The sequence below is a fragment of the Carlito syrichta genome, unplaced genomic scaffold (genome assembly GCF_000164805.1).
Source record: "Carlito syrichta isolate Samal-C Ts95f unplaced genomic scaffold, Tarsius_syrichta-2.0.1 Scaffold307011, whole genome shotgun sequence".
Taxonomy (NCBI): Eukaryota; Metazoa; Chordata; class Mammalia; order Primates; family Tarsiidae; genus Carlito; species Carlito syrichta.
Genome location: NW_007251107.1, coordinates 158689 through 178618, shown reverse-complemented (window position 1 = coordinate 178618; position 19930 = coordinate 158689). Strand labels below are relative to the sequence as shown.

General features: G+C 38.4%; 1 protein-coding gene across 1 annotated transcript in view; it reads left to right on the top strand.

Moving 5' to 3' along the window:
- The first annotated feature begins 818 nt into the window (after positions 1-818).
- Positions 819-19930, top strand: part of TMEM67 (transmembrane protein 67) — a 53848-nt gene continuing 34736 nt past the window's right edge. Inside the window, exons 1-7 of the mRNA XM_008063714.2 lie at positions 819-1106; positions 2757-2845; positions 5368-5461; positions 9799-9898; positions 14738-14807; positions 14905-14979; positions 19685-19747. Of these exons, the coding sequence (XP_008061905.1) occupies positions 884-1106; positions 2757-2845; positions 5368-5461; positions 9799-9898; positions 14738-14807; positions 14905-14979; positions 19685-19747 (714 nt within the window). The 5' untranslated portion in view covers positions 819-883. The remainder of the gene's footprint in view (positions 1107-2756; positions 2846-5367; positions 5462-9798; positions 9899-14737; positions 14808-14904; positions 14980-19684; positions 19748-19930) is intronic.

Here is a 19930-nt window from a genome sequence, read left to right as displayed (position 1 = left end):
CCACCGCGCCCGGCCTTATTTTGTTTTTGTTTTGAGTCAGGGTCTCTGTCACCCAGGCTGGTGTGCAGTGGTACGTCACTGCTAACCGGCAGCCTCAACCTACTGGCCTCAGGCTTCTTCCGCATCAGCCTTCCGAGTAGTCGGGACTACAGACGAGTGCAACCAAGCCCTCGGCTAACTTAAAAAGAACAACAACAACAACAACAATTGTAGAGACAAGGTATCACTGGGTTGCCCAAGCTAATCTCAAACTTCTGGGTTCAAGCATTTCTCCTGTCTCGGCCTCCCAAAGTGCTGTGATTTACTAGCGTGAACCATCGCGCCTGGTCCTTAGTATTAACTTCGGTGATGCAATAGAATATTTGCTTTGGTATTTCATTTTCCGATCCCCTAAATTGATTTCACTTCCCACTAAAGGATTGAGTTCCAGAATTTTAAATACAAACTATCCCTGGCTTATGAGAGTTCCACATAATGGTTTTTCGACTTTACCATGGTGCCAAAGCAATACGCCTTCAGTATGCTCCTAGGCTAACGAAACATGTGGACTTCTGGATGAATCCAACACAAGTTGAAAGTATCGGGGAGTCGAAAATGCACTTTCGATTTCCGATCCTTTTAATTGGTGATGATTTTATCGGGAGACAGCCCCATCGTAAGTCGAGTATCATCTGTACCAGTTCACAATTGTCGTCCGGCTCCGAGGTTACCTTTCCCATCCTCTCCTGGACCAGCCAGCCTCGGGCGGGTTTGGTAACCTGGCAACAAGCCGCACCACCGGAGACTTCCGGAAGCCCAGGCTCGTATCGCCCAATCAGCACAGCGGAGTCGCCGCAAAGGCCGATGGGGCGGTGGAGGCCGCGCGGCCGCCAGCGTCGATACCATGGCGACGGCCTGTGGGACGGGGGTGGCCATGGCGGCGTTTTCCGCGTTACTCGTGGGGACTGGGAGTGCGCTCCTCCTGTTGTTTCTCCCTGGAGCCTCACAGGCCCAGGTCTTCTCGTTCCCTTTCCAGCAGCCGGAGAAGTGCGACCGCAGCCAGTACTTCGACATCTCCGCGCTCTCCTGCGTCTCGTGTGGCGCCCACCAGAGGCCGGATGCCCGAGGTGAGGGTGGAGGTGACCCCGGCCCAGGTGACACTCCCGCCTGGGGCTGCCTCCAGTCCCTGAGCCGCTGATAGCCCTTTTGGACTGCGGGAGGAAAGTTTCAGAAAAGTGAGCCGCCGAGCCCGAGGAGAGGGTTCCTTGGAAGACTGCGGTTTGCACATGAGTGTTGTTGGGCACTCCGAGGCCATTAACCCCGGGAGCCGCCGCTAGCGGTTCATTGATCGGCGGCGGTTCCCCACTTCTCATCGGGTGTGTGTGTCGGGGTGGGGGGAGGGGAGGTTGTCTTTAGGGCAGCTCCTGGAAAGCGCCGTACGAAGAGAGAAAAGAAAGAGTAGAGAAGTAATCTGAGGTCAAGAGGAGCAGGTGAGGGGAGAGACTCGGGAGGAAATGCAGATTAGCGCTGGCACACTTGGATAGCTCATACTTGGCTTTTCAAATCCCCGAAAATTAGAGCTGGAAGGGACCTAAACCGTGATCAGATCCAGTCTCCTTATTTGACAGATAAGGAAATTGAAGGCCACGCAAGGTTGTAACGTCTCTGTGTCACCTCATTTGAAGACTGGAAGAATTCACGTTTCTTTGCTCTCAGTCTTGACTTATGTATTTCCACTCTACGGTGTGTTTCTAATATAGATTTCTCAAGACTTATCCTTTTTACTGAATTTTGCTAATTGCTCTTAAAATCTCTTAAGGTTATAAGCTTCATCTCTCCCCAAGTCCATCATGTGTTCCTAGTTCTTACTGAAACTGCCCAGTATAAGTCTTTCCCGTATCCTAAAGTCTAAGATGTTTTCCATCTCTTTTGGTCACCCCGTTAGTAGCTTTCTGCCATCTTCATATTTCATATATCCTTACTTAAGATATGAAACAAGACAGATTGGGCTGTACAAGTCAAGACATATGAATGAGAAAGTATTTTAGATTCTAAAATGTAAGATATTAGTTCCAGAATTTTAATCCAGATATTGTATGCATTGTAGTACATAGACACTTGTGGGTTCTATTTCCACCTAATGACTCCTAGAGAAAGCTGTCCTTTTCTGTCTGGCAAGTTGACTAGTGATTATCTTATTATTATGTTTACTCTATACCAATAGAGAAACAGTGATTTGTTTGAATAAAGGTCAGTTTCTTAATAAGGTTATGACAGAGTAAATTGGAATTCATTAAATATATTTGTATTATTTAGTGACATAGAAATGTAGTTTCCTCCAGCAGTCAAAATAAAAATTAAAACTAGTTTAATAGTTTAAAGTTTATTTGGACTTAAAATGGTAGCAATATAATACCAGCTGTTTGCCTGGGAGTCTTCTGAGACCTTTCCATATAATAATTGAATACCCATCCTAACTGGGGTATTCAGTTATTAGATGGATACTGTTTTTGGTGGTGGTGTTTTTTTTCCCACTTAACCATAGAGGAAGCCAAGGCACAAAGTAGTTTAGTAACTTGCTCAAGGTCACACAGCTAAATAGAACTAGGATTGAAACTCAAGGAGTATGTTTCTGGATTTGAACCCAGGCAATGCTGGTTCTAGGGTCTTGCTGTTAACCACTTTACTACTTCCCAAGATTTTTAGAATTATTATTAGTTTCACTATCTTGGAGTTTTATTTTTATTTACCAAGAATAATTTTTTTTTTTTTTTTAGGTACTTCATGTGTTTGTCTACCAGGATATCAAATGATCTCTAATAATGGAGGACCTGCCATTATTTGTAAAAAGTGCCCAGAAAACATGGTGCGGACAATTTATTTTGCAATAACTTTACTGTAAAAAGTTAAATGTCTTTTTGTTTTTTAGAGACAAAGTCTCCTTCAGTTGTCTCGGCTGGAATACAGTGGTGCAGTCATAGCTCACTGGAGTGTTGAACTCCTGGGCTCAGGAGATCCTTCTGCCTTAGCCTCTTTAGTGGGTAGGAATATAGACCCACTCCACCATGCCCAGCTAATTTTTTTATTTTGTATATAATATAGGCAGGGTTTCAAGCGATCCCTCACTTTGGCCTCCCAAAGTGCTGAGATTACAGGTGTGAGCCACCAATCCCGGCCTAAAAAAATAAAATTTTAAAATTTTTTTTTGTGAAGGTGAGCTCTTGCTATTTTGCCCAAGTGAACTCTTGGCCTCAAGTGATCCTCCTGCCTCACCCTCCTAAAGTTCTGGGATTATGACTTAATGTTTAATATTTCCCACAAATTTTCAAATTTTTAAGCTAATTTTACTTTTTAGGGTAAATTTTGGGGGATTAGTGAAATTTTATGCAAACTTAAAAAAAACAGAACTGTATTTGTCAACTTTTTTTTTTTTTGAGTTGGAGTCTCACTCTGTCACCCAGGCTGGAGTACAGTGGCACAATCGTGGCTACTGCAGCCTTGACTTCCTGAGTTTGGGCGATCCTTCTGCCTCAGCCTCCCAAGTTGCTGATACTACAGGCACTCACCACTATGTCCGGCTAATTTGGATTTATTGTAGAGGTTTCGCCATGTTGCCCAGGCTGCTCTGAACTCCTGGACTTAGACAGTCCTCTCACCTTGGCCTACCAGTGTATTGTGCCCAGCTATTTCTTAACTTTTAAAATTTGAATTCCAAAAGAGCCAGAAAGCTGTGAAAATTTGTGTTTTTGATTTTCCTCATAGAGTGACTCAGTTATACAGAGTATTTGATGAATAATCTATAGATAGAGCAATTTGGTATGTGTATATCCTTTGGTGCAAATTGTGTTCAGCGTCTTAGAGCTACTTTGTCAATAGTTTTATATGATTATTATTGTTTATAATGATATTGTAGGTATGGTAGGTTAAGAAATGCCAGTTGCATCAATAAATATGTTACAAAATTTCTGTTGCAGTTGTATTAGTGATTTCATCATATCATAATTTTTGGAATAGTAAATTAATAGTTGCTATGTATGATAATGCTCAATTAACACATTTTGTAATCCTTTTGGATAATTAGGAGTCTGTATGACAGTTCTGATTTTTTCAGTAATGTTTCTTCTCATTGCCATGTTAAAAAAAATTAATCTGGGAATTTAGTAGAAAGTTATCAGTTTTCCTAATTTATAGCTATCTGTATTACTTTCAGGTCTGGTTACTATCTTGATATTTATTTTATGTCTTTGCAAATATTGGTTCTAGCTGAATTACCAATGATAAAAGCTGCTAATAATGGTGCTGAATAAGACTTATTTTTTATTGACATTATTTAAGGTATTGTAATTTTTAATATCCTTATTGAACATAGTGCCAAATATAGGATTGTTTCTTGATAAATCCAGTTTTTCAACCAAAATTTAAAATAACTCGTGGCATTATTTTGTTTTTACCATTGTTCTTTCTTAATTTTGACTCTATCCATGTTTGTAATTACTGTATTTTGCCCCAGGCTTTTCCTAAATCATACAATATAAGCACAATTTTGAAAGATGTCACACTTTCAAAAACCTTTGCTAGTATAGGATATTAATGCATAAAAAATAACCTCATAAATTAATTTTAACAACTTTATGTGTAATATATTTTATAACTTTACCCATTTTGAATCATCAATTAATTTTTTAAAGCTAATATATTTGAATTTTTTACCTTTTAAAAAAATTTTTTGTTGTAGAGATGAAGTCTCGCCAAGTTTCCCAGGCTGGTCTCGAATCCCTGGGCTCAGGCAGTCCTCTCACCTTGGCCTCCCAAAGTACTTGGATTATAGGCGTGAGCCACTGCACCCGGCCAAATTTTTTACTTTTACTTTTTAATTTTTTTCTTCAGGACCAAAAAAAGGAAAAGAATGAATTTTTTTTAATTAGAATAATTTTTTTTTAGAACACATAAGACTAAACTATTAACTGGCTCTCTATTGATCCAGTCCTATTATGTTGCGTTTTTTATTTGTAAGTAGAATTGAATGACAAAATTAATTATGAGGGTAACCATTTGAAGTGAAGTTCATGACAAAACTCTTACCCAGAGTTAATCCTTTAATAGTAGTCAGTACATGATAATAACATAAAGCTTAATCTTGGAATATGAGCCTGAATTGGCTATGAAGGGAATTTTTAAATATGTGTGGTACAATTCAGGATTAGGTATACAAATGTTCATTTTGCAGGTACCCTTGTTGATGAAGGGAATTTTTATGTGACTCATACATGTATGATTTCATTGAATATTTGCTGCAAATTATACACAGTTATGGCATTTTGAATTTACGTGTTCAGTGAAGAAGAAGAAAGTTAAAAAGGAGAAAAAATTTTTTTTCTTTTCATTTAGAAAGGTGTTACTGAAGATGGCTGGAACTGCATTTCTTGCCCTAGTGGCTTAACTGCAGAAGGAAAATGCCACTGTCCCACGGGCCATATTTTGGGTAAGAATTAGATTCTTTACAAAATAGAGTGACAAATCTTAATTTGTGTTTGTTTATGAAAAGGATATTAAATAGTTTTGTGATTACTTATTAATGTTTTAAAAATTATTTTTGAACAAAATTTAATGGTTCTTAAGACATCAGCATGCTTTGAAAAGAAGATAAAAAGCTTTATTTGATTAAAAAACACATTCTTGATCATGTAGGATTAGATAGATATTTCCTTAACATGACAAAATATATATATCTCAACTCAAAATGTAGTATGATGCTTAGTAGGGAAAAATTGTAAGCATTCCAATTAATGTTACAACCCAATAAAAGGTGTAACTAATGCACTTAACTAAGATTTTAAAAAACAGGAAAAGAATATGTAAAAATTATTAGTTACATATGATTTGATTGCATGTTTAGAAAACCCAAGGAAGCCGGGCTCGGTGGCTCAGCCTGTAATCCCGCGCCTTTGGGAGGCTGAGGTGAGTGGATTGCCTGAGCCCGCGGGTTCGAGACCCACCTGGGCAACTTGGTGAGACCTCATCTCTACAATAAATCAAAAGAAATTAGCTGGGCATGGTAGCGCTCGCCTGTAGTTCCAGCTACTTGGAAGGCTGAGGCGGAAGGATCTCCTGAGCCCAGCAGGTCAAGGCAGGGGTGGCCGGGAGCGGCCACTGCACTCCAGTCTGGGCAACAGAGTGAGACTCCACCTCAAAAAAAAAAAAAAAAGGAAATGACTATACTTAATATAAATAGTGAAGGTTTCTAGGTACAGAATTAAGACCCCAAAATTCATAGTCTTCTGATATAAAAACAATAATTTCTTTAGAAAATGTGATGGAAGAAAATATCTCATTTACAGTAGCAACAAAAATGAAAGACTACTTAGGCATAAACTTAAGAAGAAATGTGGAAGATAAGTTGAAGAAATCTTTGAATGCTACTGAGGGATACAAACTCATGTTTTACTCAGTGAAAGTACATTCTTCATTTTTGGAAGGAAAGTCTATTAGAAAGATGTTGGGTGGGCATGGTGGTTCACACCTATAATCCAAGCACTTTGGGAGACCAAAGTGAGAGGATTGACTGAACCCATGGATTTGAGACCAGCCTGGGCAACTTGGCGAGACCTCATCTCTACAACAAAAAATTTTTTAAAAAGTAAAAAATTCAAATATATTAGCTTTAAAAAATTAATTGATGATTCAAAATGGGTAAAGTTATAATATCTATTACACATAAAGTTGTTAAAATTAATGTATAAGGACATTTCTTTTTATGCATTAATATTCTATACTAGCAAAGGTTTTTGAAAGTCTATTAGAAAGATGTTGGGTGGGCATGGTGGTTCACACCTGTAATCCCAGCACTTTGGGAAGTGTAGGTGAGAGGATTGCCTGAGCCCAGGGGTTCAAGACCAGGCTGGGCAACTTGGCGAGACCTTGTCTCTACAATAAATCAAAAAATTTGTTGGGCATGGTGGCACGCGTCTGTACTTCCAGCTACTTGAAAGGCTGAGGCAGAAGGATCACCTGAGCCCATTAGATCAAGGCTGTGGTGGCTGCGACTGTGCCACTGCACTCCAGCCTGGGTGACAGAGTAAGGCCTCAAATCAAAAAAAACAAAACAAAACAGACAGGGGTCTTGCATCAGGGACCAGTTTCGTGGGGGAGGGAGGATGTACAGTCAAACCTCACTGCTAATGTTATTCGGTATTTCATCAGGCATTAGATTCTCATAAGCAGCAGCAACCTGTATTCCTCCAATACACAGTTCACAATAGGTTTGCACTCTTAAGAGATCTAATATGTCACTACTGATCTGACAAACAGTAGAGCTCAGGCTGTAATGTGAGCAATAGGGAGCAGCTGTAAATACAGATAAACTTCACTTGCTCACCCCTGCTTACCTCCCTCTGTGTGACCCGGTTCCTAACAGGCCACGAACCGTTACCAGTCAGTGACCCAGGTGTTGGGGACCCCTGCTATAGAAGGAAAAATTGGTAAATTTACTACATAAAAATTTTTAAATACCATAAAAAGTTATAATACTGCCAGTTGTGGTTTGCACCTGCAGTCCCAGAATTTGGGGAGGCTGAAGCAGGAGGATCACTTGAGGCTAGGAGTTCAAGACAGCCTAGGCAACATAGCAAGACCCCCCCCCTAAAAAATTTTTAAAAAAATATTAGCCAGGTGTGGTGGTACATGTGTGTAGTCTCAACTACTCAGGAGGCTGAGGCTTGACCCAGAAATTCTAGGCTGCAGTGAGGTATGATTGGGTCACTGCATTTCACCCAGGGTGACAGAGTGGAACATTATCTCGGAAAAAAAAAACTAAGATAATAACAAAAACCAAACTACAAACTGAAGACAAATATATAATACATACAACAGAGATTTAAGTACTTTAATATATGTAAAGCTCCTACAAATAGGGAAGAGTAAGAGGAATAACCCAATGTAAAATTGCCAGAAATCATGAATAATGTACACAGAGAAAAAAATATGTTAACATGAAAAAGAATGTTCAACCTTACTCAGAGCAAGAAAATGTGAATTAACGCTAAAATGGAAATTTATTTTTAGCCTACTAGATTTTATTGTTAAATTATTTCAACTTTGGCCATGTATTTGTAAGTATACTGGGAAACAGTCATATGTATTAGTGGGAAATTATAAATAAGTGCAGACTTTATGGAGAGCAAATTGACACTATTCATCAAAATTTAAAATGCAAATCATGTTTGCCCAGGAAGCCCTCATCTAGAAAGTTCTTATTTGCATACATCTAAGTGTATTTCTGAAGAAGTGTATGAACAGTTTTTTGTTGCAACATATTTATAAGACAAAAGATTGTAAACAACACATTAAGTCTATCAAGATTGGTCAAATCACAGACTGTCCATATAATAATTAAGAATGCAATCATGGAAAAATAGACAGTTCTATACATATTACTATAGAAATAATTCCTAGATATATTGAATGAAAGTGCAAGATATAGAATAATTAATCAATCTACAAATGCTTATTGAGTACCTGCTGTACATCAGCCCTGCTTTATATATTTGGTATGCTACTATTTTTACAGAAGATTATATATGCATATGTGCTTGTATATACACAGCCTATTTTTGGAAGGATTTTTTTTTTTTTTTTTTTGAGTTGGAGTCTCACTCTGTCACCCAGACTGGAGTGCAGTGGCCGCTCCTGGCCACCGCAGCCTCGACCCGCTGGGCTCCGGCGATCCTTCCGCCTCAGCCTTCCAAGTAGCTGGAATTACAGGCAAGTGCTACCATGCCTGGCTGATTTTTTGATTTATTGTAGAGATGAGGTCTCACCAAGTTGCCCAGGTGGGTCTCGAACCCTTGGGCTCAGGCAATCCACTCACCTCAGCCTCCCAAAGCGTGGGATTACAGGCTGAGCCACCGAGCCCGGCTACTGGAAGGAATTCTAAGAAACTAGTTAACAATGTTGCCTCCAGAGTGAAAAACTTACTGGCTAGAGTAGGTAGAACAAGTTGTTTACCTTCCCTTTTTGTTAAAATTGTGTCTTACCACCATTCAAAAACCTAAGATATTATGGATAAGACTAACGTCCTCTTTGACCACTTTTCCCAATGCTGATTCTCTATTCCTCTCTCAACCCCAAAGTAATGGTTATCATTTTGAGATGAGTATATGTGTGTGTGTCCTTTCAGAATTTTTTTCCTCTTTCCTCTTTTGCCACAGGAAATTTAAGTGATACTTTTATATAAATGTTTCATGTGTAAGGGCTATTCAACAGATCTTGTTCTGTAGCATACTTCTTTTAGTTAGCAGTATGATCTGGAAGATCTACCTGACTTTTAAAACTCTGCCTCATAGTATTTCATAGCCTGGACATATCACCATTCTGCTATTTTAGATATTCAGGTTGTTTTCTAACAAATAATACTTCAGTGAATAGCCCTTACACATGTAAAAGTGTTTCTGTAGGTTAGTTGTCTAAAATGAAATTGTAGAATTGTAGAGAATGTGAATTTAAAACCTTAATAGATACTACTAAAAACCCTCTAAATTACAGAAACTTATCCAGCAATTTATAGGTAAAAGGTAAGACAATTTTTGAGAAAAAATTACTGCTTTTTGTTATGATGACTTGGAAACCTAGTTTCTACATTTTATTATAATGGGAAGTCTTCACTTCTTTTTATTATGGAGATGCTTGATATGCCTTTAATGCAAATAAGGTGTTTTGAGAATTATTTGAATAATAGTTCATTTTATTAAATACTTTTTAAGTATATAGATGCTTATATGGTCACTATGAATTACATCTTAATTTTGTTCCCAAATTGTTTAGTGGAAAGAGATATTAATGGAACGTTGTTGTCTCAAGCAACTTGTGAGCTCTGTGATGGAAATGAAAATTCTTTTTCGGTAGCAAATGCTTTAGGAAACAGGTAAGCAGTGGCAGGGGCTGACTTCATTAAAATCATTTTATATTTTATTTAATCTGTCCTTTTAAAAAGTACTTTTCTATCATATGACTTGTTCCTCATAATAACCCAAGGAAAGGTAGAAGTTGACGTTAACAGATAAGCTGAGACCCAGAGCATGAGGCAAGATAAGGCTCAAATTTTGGCTCAGTCTATTTGTTTTTTGACCTTGGATAGCTCAGTAACTCTCAGTACTTTGTCTTTAGTATGGGAATATCCTACTCACTTCTTTGGCATTAATAGCTCAGAAATAAATATGTAAAGTTCTTAGCATAGCGTTTTTTTATTTATTTATTTATTTGAGTTGGAGTCTCTGTTCCCAGGCTGGAGTACAGTGGCACACTCACAGCTACCACAGCCTTGACCTGCGGGGCTTAGGCAATCTTTCTGCTGGAACTACAGGCATGCACCACCACACCAAGCTAATTTTTTAATTTATAGTAGTGACGAGGTCTCGCTAAGTTGCTCAGGCTGATCTTGAACCCCTGGGCTCAGGCAGTCCTCTTGCCTCTGCCTCCCAAAGTGCTAGGATTACAGGTGTGAGCCACCATGCCCAGCTTGCATACATAGAAATGCTCAGTAAAGGCATTTTTGGTCAGGCATGGTGGCTCATGCCTGTAATCTCAGCACTTTGAGAGACCAAGGTGGGAGGACTGCTCGAGGACAGGAGTTCAAGACCAGCCTAGGCAACATACCAAGAAGATGTCTCTTTAAAAAAAAAAAAAAAGTATTCGGCTACTTGGAGGGCTGAGGCGGAAGGATCGCCGGAGCCCAGCAGGTCGAGGCTGCAATGGCCAGGAGCGGCCACTGCACTCCAGTCTGGGCAACAGAGTGAGACTCCAACTTAAAAAAAAAAAAAAAAAAAAAAAAAGTAGCTATTTTTGTTTGTTATTATGTAATTTGAACATAATCATAATAGAATCATGTACCAAATATTGTGCTAAAGCCTTTATATATTATAATGTTGAATAGGAAAACATTAGTAAATATAATAATAGTTATAACCAAAGCATCCTGATTTATAGTCCTATTTTCTTTTTTACATTATTTTATTTTAGAAGCAGGGGATACATGTGCAAGTTTATTTATGTATCTTGGATGACGCTGGGTTTTGGGTGCTTCTAGTGAACCCATCACCCAAATAGTGAACTTATTATCCAGTAGGTAATTTTTTGTTTTGTTTTTTGAGTCAGAGTCTCACTCTGTCACCCAGACTGGAGTGCAGTGGCACGCTCATGGCCACTGCAGCCTTGACCTGCTGGATTCAGGCAATCTTTCTACCTCAGTCTTCCAAATAGCTGGAACCACAGGCGTGTGCCACCACACCCGGCTAATTTTTATGATTTATTGTAGAGACGAGGTCTCACCAAGTTGCTTAGGCTTGCCTCAAACCCTGGGCTCAGGCAATCCTCTCGATCTTCATCCCCCAACGTGCTGGGATTATAGGCATGAGCCACCGTGCCAAGCTCATTAAGTAGTTTTTCAACCCTTGTCCCCGTCCTCTCCTCAATGTCTGTTGTTTCCATCTTCATGTCTATGTGTACCCATTTTTTAGCGCCTGCTTATATGTGAGTCCATGCAGTATTTTATTTTGTTTGTGTTAACTCAATTAGGGTAATGACCTCCAGCTGCAAAGGACATGATTTCATTCTTTTTTATGACTGTGTAGTATTCTGTGGTGGATATGTACCACATTTCTTTATCCAATCTACTGCTAATGAACACTTAGGTCAATTCCATGACTTGGCTATTGTGAATAGTATTGTGATAAACATATGAATGCAGGTGTTCTTTTGATATAATTCTTTTTTTTGAGACGAGGTCTCACTGTGTCACCCAGACTGGAGTGCAGTGGCATGATCTTGGCTCGCCTCAGCCTCGACTTCCTGGGCTCTGGTGATCCTCCCACCTCAACCTCCCGAGTAGCTGGGACTACAGGTGTGTGCCACCATGCCTGGCTAATTTTATTTTTCTGTAGAGATGAGGTTTTGCTGTGTTGCCCAGGCTATTTTTGTCAAACTCCTGAGCTCAAGCAATTCTCTCACCTTGGCTTCCCAAAGTGTTGAGATGACAGGTGTGAGCCACTGCCCTCAGCCAATTATTTCTTTTCCTTTGGGTAGCTACCCAGTAGTGGGATTGTTGAGTAGAATGGTAGTTCTATTTATAGTTCTTTGATAAATATCCCTACTGTTTTCCATAGGGGTTGAACTATTTTACATTCCTACAAACTATGTGAGTGTTCACTTTTCTCTGCATCCTCACCAACATCATGTTATTTTTTTCCTTTTTTTGGAGTTTGAGTCTCACTCTGTTGGCCAGGCTGGACTGCAGTGTCATGATCATGACTCACTGCAGCCTCAACCTTCTCTGCTCAGGCGATCCTTCCACCTCAGCCTCCTGAGTAGCTGGGACTACAGTCATGTGCCATCACACCTGGCTAATATTTTAATTTTTTGTAAAGACCAGGTCTCCCTATGTTGTCTATACTGGTCTCGAAGTTCTGGGCTCTAGCGATCCTTCTGTGTCCACCTCCCAAAGTGCTGACATTATAGCTACTTTTTTACTTTTTAATAAGAGCTACTGCAACTGGTGTGATGTAGTATCTCATTGTGGTTTAAATTTTGTATTTCTCTAATGATTAGTGATGTTGAGTGTTTTTTCATATATTTGCTGGCCACTTACATGTCTCCTTTTGAGAAGTGTCTGTTCATGTCCTATGCCCACTTTTTTTTTTTTTTTTCAGTTAGAGTCTCATTCCATCAACCAGGCTGGAGTGCAGTGCAGTGGCATGCTCACAGCCACCCTGGTGTCAACCAGCTGAGCTCAGGTGATCCTTCCAAGTAGCTGGAACTACGGGTGTACGCTACCATGTCCAGCTCATTTTTTGATATATTGTAGAGACGGGGTCTCACCAAGTTGCACAGGCTGGTCTCCAACCCCTGGGCTCAGGCTGTCCTCTTGCCTCAGCCTCCCAAAGTACTGGGATTACAGGCTTGAGCCACTATGCCCACTATGCCCACTTTTTGATGGGGTTGTTTTTTTCATGTTGAGTTGAGTTCCTTATAGATTCTGGTAATTAATTATTTGTTAGATACATAATTTGCAGGTATTTTTCACATTCTTTAGCTTTTCTGTTCACTCTGTTTATTGTTTCTTTTGCTGTGCAGAAGATATTTAATTTAATTACATTTGTCAATTTTTGTTTTGGTTACAATTGCTTTTGAAGTCTTAGTCATAAATTATTTGCCTAGACCAATGTGCAGAAGAGTTTTCCTTGGTTTTCTTTTAGGGTTTTTTATAGTTTGAGGTCTTATATTTAAGTCTTCAATCCATCTTGGATTAACTTTTATATACAGTGAGAAATAGTAGTCCAGTTTCATTCATCTGCAAATGGCTAGCCAGTTTTTCCCCCATACCATTTAGTGAATAGGTATTCTTTCCCCATTATTTATTTTTTCAATTTTGTCGAATATTAGTTGGTTATAGGTATGTGGCTTTATTTCTGAGTTCTGTATAATGTTTAATTGAGCTATATGCCTTTTTTTGTTTGTTTGTTTGCTTGTTTGTTTGTTTGTTTTGAGTTGGAGTCTCACTCTGTCGCCCAGACTAGAGTGCAGTGGCCACTCCCGGCCACTGCAGCCTCTACCTGCTGGGCTCTGGCAATCCTTCTGCCTCAGACGTCCAAGTAGCTGGAACTACAGGCGTGCGCTACCACACCCGGCTCATTTTTGATTTATTGTAGAGATGAAGTCTCGCCAAGTTGCCTAGGCGGGTCTCGAACCCGCGGGCTCAGGCAGTCCACTCACCTCAGCCTCCCAAAGGCGCGGGATTACAGGGTGAGCCACCGAGTCTGGCTTTTTTTTTTTTTTTTTAAGTCAAAGTCTCACTCTGTCGCCCAGGCTGGAGTACAGTGGCACACTCACAGCCACTGCAGTCTCAATCTGCTGGGCTCAGGAGATCTTTTTACCTCAATGTCAACTGGCTGAGCTCAGGTGATCCTTCCAAGTTGCTGGAACCACAGGTGTATGTCACCATACCCAGCTAATTTTTATGATTTATTGTCGAGATGAGGTCTCACCAAGTTGCCTGGGCTGGTCTCAAACCCCTGGGCTCAGGCAGTCCTCTCACCTCTGCCTCTCAAAGTGCTGGAATTACAGGCATGAACCACTACCCAGCTTTTTTTTTAAACCAGTACCATGTTCTTTTGGTTACTGTAGGCTTGTAGTATATTTTGAAATTGAGTAACGTGATCTCTCCAGCTTTGTTCTTTTTGCTCAGGATTGCTTTAACTATTTGGGCTCCTATTTGGTTTTGTATGAATTTTAGTCTTTTTTTCTGGTTCTGTGAAAAATGATGTTGGTAATTTGATAAAAACTGCATTGAATCTGTAGATTGCTTGGGACAGTATGGTCATTTTAATAGTATTGATTGTTCAAGTCTATAAGCACGGAATGTTTTTCCATTTGTGTAATCTATTATTTCTTAGCCATTCAGTATTCATTCTATATATTTTACATAGTTAAATACTATATTCATTCTATATATTTTACGTAGTTAAAATACTCTTCTAGATTGATTAGTTTTTTTTCTTTTTGCTTTTTTTTTCTTTTTCTTTGCCTTGTATACAGAATAGGTATAAAGCTATTCAATCAGTGTTAATATATTAGATTTGTTTAATATATGTAAATAATTGCTTAGCCGAATGAATCTGTTTTAATCCATCATTTAGGAAGATAGTTTTCTTAAATTAGGTTTAGTATAATTTGTTAACATTTTAAGAATTATTTTTGTTATATTGAACAGGTGCATCCGATGTGAACCAACATTCATTAATACCACCAGGTCCTGTACATGTTCAGAACCTAACATTTCAGTAAGGCTAATCAAATTGGTAAAGTATAAATATTTTAGTTCAATTGCTTATACCTTTTTATAAACTAGGTATTTTTTTTTCTTATTTGTTTATGAAGACAGGAGGATTGTGTTTCAGCAGCACAGGAAATTTTCTTCCACGTAGAATCTCAATTGCACGTTATGGAGAGCTTGTAAGTATGTTTCAGAATTTTTGTTTTGTTGTTAAGGAACTGTCTTTATTTCATCATTTAGTAATTAATTTGGGGCTAAAATCAGAAACATTTTTGTGTAAATTACTTTAAAATAGAAAAATTACCAATCTAAGAAACATTGGTCCAGTAATTTAGCATAATAACTTATAAGTACAGTATTCATTCTATGCCTTAGCCTATTCCTTTTTCATTGAATTGAAGAATGTTTAAGCTGGAAATGTCCTATATATGTCCAATAAAATATGTAACATAATACAGTTAAGAGCACCAGGCACTCTAGATTTGAATTCCTGATTTGCCAGTCATTAGTTTTGTATCCTTGGGCCTTGGGAAAGTTACTTAACTTTTAAAGCTTCAGTTTATAGTCTATAATTTGGATATAATAATAATAATACCTATGTCATACTGCTTGTACATGGTAAACATTAGAGATACCAGAATTACTCTTTTGTAGCCATGTTCCTTAGTTTATAGATGAGAGCATTGAGGCCTTTTGCAGCAGATGCTGGCGATTACAAGTTATAGGTTATAAAATGGGAAGTGGATGAATTACAAATCCAAGTAGGAGTTAGATGACTAACTAAGAGTTAGACTAACTGAAGAGATCCAGTGTGCCAGCAGAGCTTGGAGTGGACAGGCTGTGATCTGGTTGTTAATATTATTATTGAATAAGTAGTAGTAACTAGGAGGGCTGTGAGAATAGCAATGATGAGGGTGGACTCTGGGATCTTGATGAAGAAGGCAGAAATTCCTCTGGTGTAGTCTTGTGAGGGTGACAGGCAAATATCAAATAGTTGCAAGACAGCAAAATAAATGCTAAAATAGAGTATGCACAGAGAGCTCTGAGATTATCCAAACATTGTCTCATCTGTAACAATGCATGTCTTCTGGGACATTCTTCCCCAGTCTCAAATTATAGTGAATGTCTGTATATGATGATCAAATGTGCATGCCTTTAATTTTCTTTTTTTCGTTTTGTGAATAATTTAAGTTGAAATAATTATTTGAAAAGTCGCAACAATATCAGATTTTCCTATCTGGTTGGAGAGTCTCAGTCCTTTAGAGGTCATGTCCCTTTAGTCGCCTTCTACCTGGAAAAAGTCCTTAGTCTTTCCTGAATGAAAGTTTTGAAGATGAGAGGCCTTACCCGCTATATTTGGCTCTAACTGTCTCCATCCAGTCTTTCCTCATATTCAATAAATGCTTGGTTGAAAGCCACAAAAGAAGTGTCATACTTTTCTCAGTGTGTTGCATCCCATCAGGGGACACACAATGTCACTGATACTGTTAACCTTGATCACTTGCCCTAAAGTCACTGTGACTACCATAAAGTTACCATTTTCCATTTGTAATTGTTTAGTATTTTGTGAGGAACATTTCTAAGATTACATTTCCTATTTCTCACAGACCCTTAACTTACTGGCTTTAGTCTCCATTGAGGATGCTTGCCTTTATCCACCACTACTGGTTGCCAAAGATTAATTTTTGATTTCCTTTCACATTTTTTAATTGACATCGTATTGTAAGGAAGAACTTTTTCTTCTCCCCATTCATATATACTTTTTATTATCAATAAGGATTTGTGGGTTCCTATTTGATTCAATTGGTTATAATCTAATACACTCATTATTTGTTTTTTTTTCTTTTTATTAATTTTCATTTTATGTTTTGAGTCAGTCTCACTCTGTCATCCAGGCTGGAGTACAGTGATACGGTCATGGCTACCACAGGCTTGACCTGCTGATCTCAGGTAATTCTTCCACCTCAGCCTTCCAAGTAGCTGTGACTACAGGCGTGTGCCATCATGCCCAGCTAATTTTTAATTTATTTTAGAGACATGGTCTTGCTGTGTTGCCCAGACCGGTCTCGAACACCTGGGCTCAGGCAATCCTCTCACCTTGGCCTCCCTAAGTGCTGGAATTACAGATGTGAGCCACCGCATCTGGCTTATTTTCTTTTTTTAGAGATGGGAGTTTCACTATGTTGTACAGATTAGTCTTGAACTCCTGGCCTCAAGTGATCCTTCTGCCGTGGCCTCCCCAAGTGTGGAGATTACAGGCATGAACCACTGCACCCTGCCTTCATTATTTGTTTTTGTTTTTTTTTGTTTCTTTTTTTACAGAGTGAGAAAGGTAGATTTATTAAAGGTAAGATACATTGTGAAGGGCACAACGGACAAGACAACAGTAAGAGTGTCTGTTGACTGCTGCCCTTTATTTGTTTTAATGCTTAAATTATCCTAGATTTGGGCAGGTCCCTTCAAGTTGGTGCCTGTGGTTTTATTTTTCAACATTTCCCCATTATTCTTTGAGCACAAGTTTTCTAGACTCATGTTGTAGTTTTCCTGCCTCAGCTTCAGAATCAACATTTTCCTAAAAAGTTCTGGAGAATAATATTTAGAAACCAAGATTATCACACTGAGTATGTCCTCTCAGCAGACATAGCTAAGGAATATATGTACATGCTTTTATACATATACACATCTATAGCTATTTCTGTGTTTATCTGTGTATATATAGTAAAACAAATGAGTTCATAGACCAAGGAGTGCATAATGGTAGGTTCTCCAATTATTGGTGATGTTATATTTGTTTGCTTGGTCATGACTGTGACTGCTACTTCTCTCCATTGTAAAGGTACTGTGATTAATAAATCAGTCTGCATTTTTACTTTGAGACTATGTAAATATCCATTTTAGCATCCACTGATTAATTTTGGCTGAATTCTGTTATTCCATCTTTTGTAAAGAACACTTTCCTTTTTTTTTAAGCTATATTGTAAACTCATGGAATCTTTGTTTATTCATTGTTATAATCTGTTACTGTTTTTCTCCTTTTTGAACTTCAAGTTATACCAAATTTGTACTTCCCTTCAAGATAGCTCCTGTGTTGTTTTGACATGACTTTCTTAGACTTTTTTCCATGGTTTCTCCATGCCATGTTCCAGGCTCACCATACATAATTATGATTTTTAATAGTTACATAATATTCTAGTTTGTGCACTGAAATTGATATAATCGTACTTTCAATGGTTTTCAGTTATTAATAATATTGTTGTCAACAATTTTTTGCACATAGATGTGTTTTCCCATTTGAAGGGATTATACCTCAAGATAAATTTCCTAAGTTTTTCTACATTTCTTGGTTAGAGTATGTGGATATTGCTTTATAAAAGTATTGTGCAACTTTTACACTCTCACTGGCATTGTACATGGGTCCATTGTACATTCTTTTTTTGTTAGTAACTGGTGCCATTGCTTTCTATTTTTACCAGTTTTTGTGTGTTCTTCAACCTTTTTTGTGGTGTCTCAGTCTTACTCTGTTGTTCTGGCTGGAGTGCAGTGGCGTAATCACATCTCACTACAGGCTCAACCTCCTGGGCTCAGATGATCCTTCTGCCTCAGCCTCCTGAGTACCTCCTGGGACTACAGGCATGAGCTACCATGCCTGGCTTATTTTTTGAGTTCTTGTTGAGACAAGAGGTCTCACTATGTTGCCTAGGCTGGTCTTGAAGTCCTGGACTCAAGCAATCCTCCCACCTTAGCCTCCCAAAATGCTGGGATTGCAGGCGTGATCCACTGTGCCTGGCCTTCAACCTTATTCTGTGTGTATATTTTTTTCCTATAAAATGATAATTTTTGCTTATTGAAGAGATTAAGATAGCACCTAATAATTTTATTTTATATTTTTCTGATAGCTGTGGTGCCATGGTCCATATAATTCAGTTTTGTCTCTTCTTTGTGTGTCCAGACAATTAATTCTAAATGGTGCTTCTCAGTTTCTCATATATCAGCAAGATGTGCAAACAAGCATTAAAGCAGTGGTTCTCTTTTTTTGAGTCAGAGTCTCACTCTTTTGCCCAGGTTGGAGTGCAGTGGCATGCTCATGGCCACCGCAGCCTTGACATGCTAGGCTCAGATGATCCTTCTACTTCAGCCTTCCAAGTAGCTGGAACTTCAGGCATGTGCCACCACACCTGGCTAATTTTTATGATTTATTATAGAGATGGGATCTTACCATGTTGCCCAGGCTGGTCTCTAACCCGTAGGCTCAGGCAGCCCTCTCACCTCTGCCTCCCAAAGTGCTGGGATTACAAACGTGAGCCACTGCACCTAGCTAAAGCAGTGGTTCTTAATCAGAAGTTTGTATCTACAACTTTCAGAACCCACATACGTCCTGGTGTCATCTGGAGATTCTGATTTGTTTTGATTTGTGATGCCCACAGGTGATTGCGATGCCCACCATTGTTTGAGAAGCACCACTTGGGAGATTTGAAATCATTCCCCTAATTTTTTTTATTACTTGCCAACTTAATACAATATTTATAATAATCCTAAATCAGCAAATGTTAACCACTCAATACTAAGAGAAAATCTATTATTTTTCTTTTTTTTCCTCCTTGTTTTTTGTATTAGTGAAATGGGCACATTGTATTTTTGGATTATAGACATTTTGTTTCCTTATGTCTTTTGCATAAGTGTCATTGTTTTGTACTGTAGTCCTATTTGTAATAACTGACATTGGTTAAAATTCTTATATTCCTGTTAGAATCTGTTTTTCTACTAACATTGAGATAGTAACATTAGACATTTCTCATCCAGCAATATACATATTAAGGTTGTCCTAACAGTGTGGGGTTCAGAATCTTCATTTGAACTTAAGGATAAAATTTATGTTGTTTTCAGGGCATGTCTTTAACTTCGGAGTGGTTTGGGAAGTATTTGCAATCATCAGCAATTGCATGTTTGGTAAGTTTGAAGTTTTTTAAAATTTCATTTTATTTTGAAGAATTATAATATCATTTTTTACCCAAATAATAAGTTTTCTAAGTAGATATATTACCTTAATCATATTCTATAAGAAAAATAAACCCTTTCTAGTAGATTAAAAGAGAATTCATAGAGAAAATGTCATTCACGATTCACAAATTG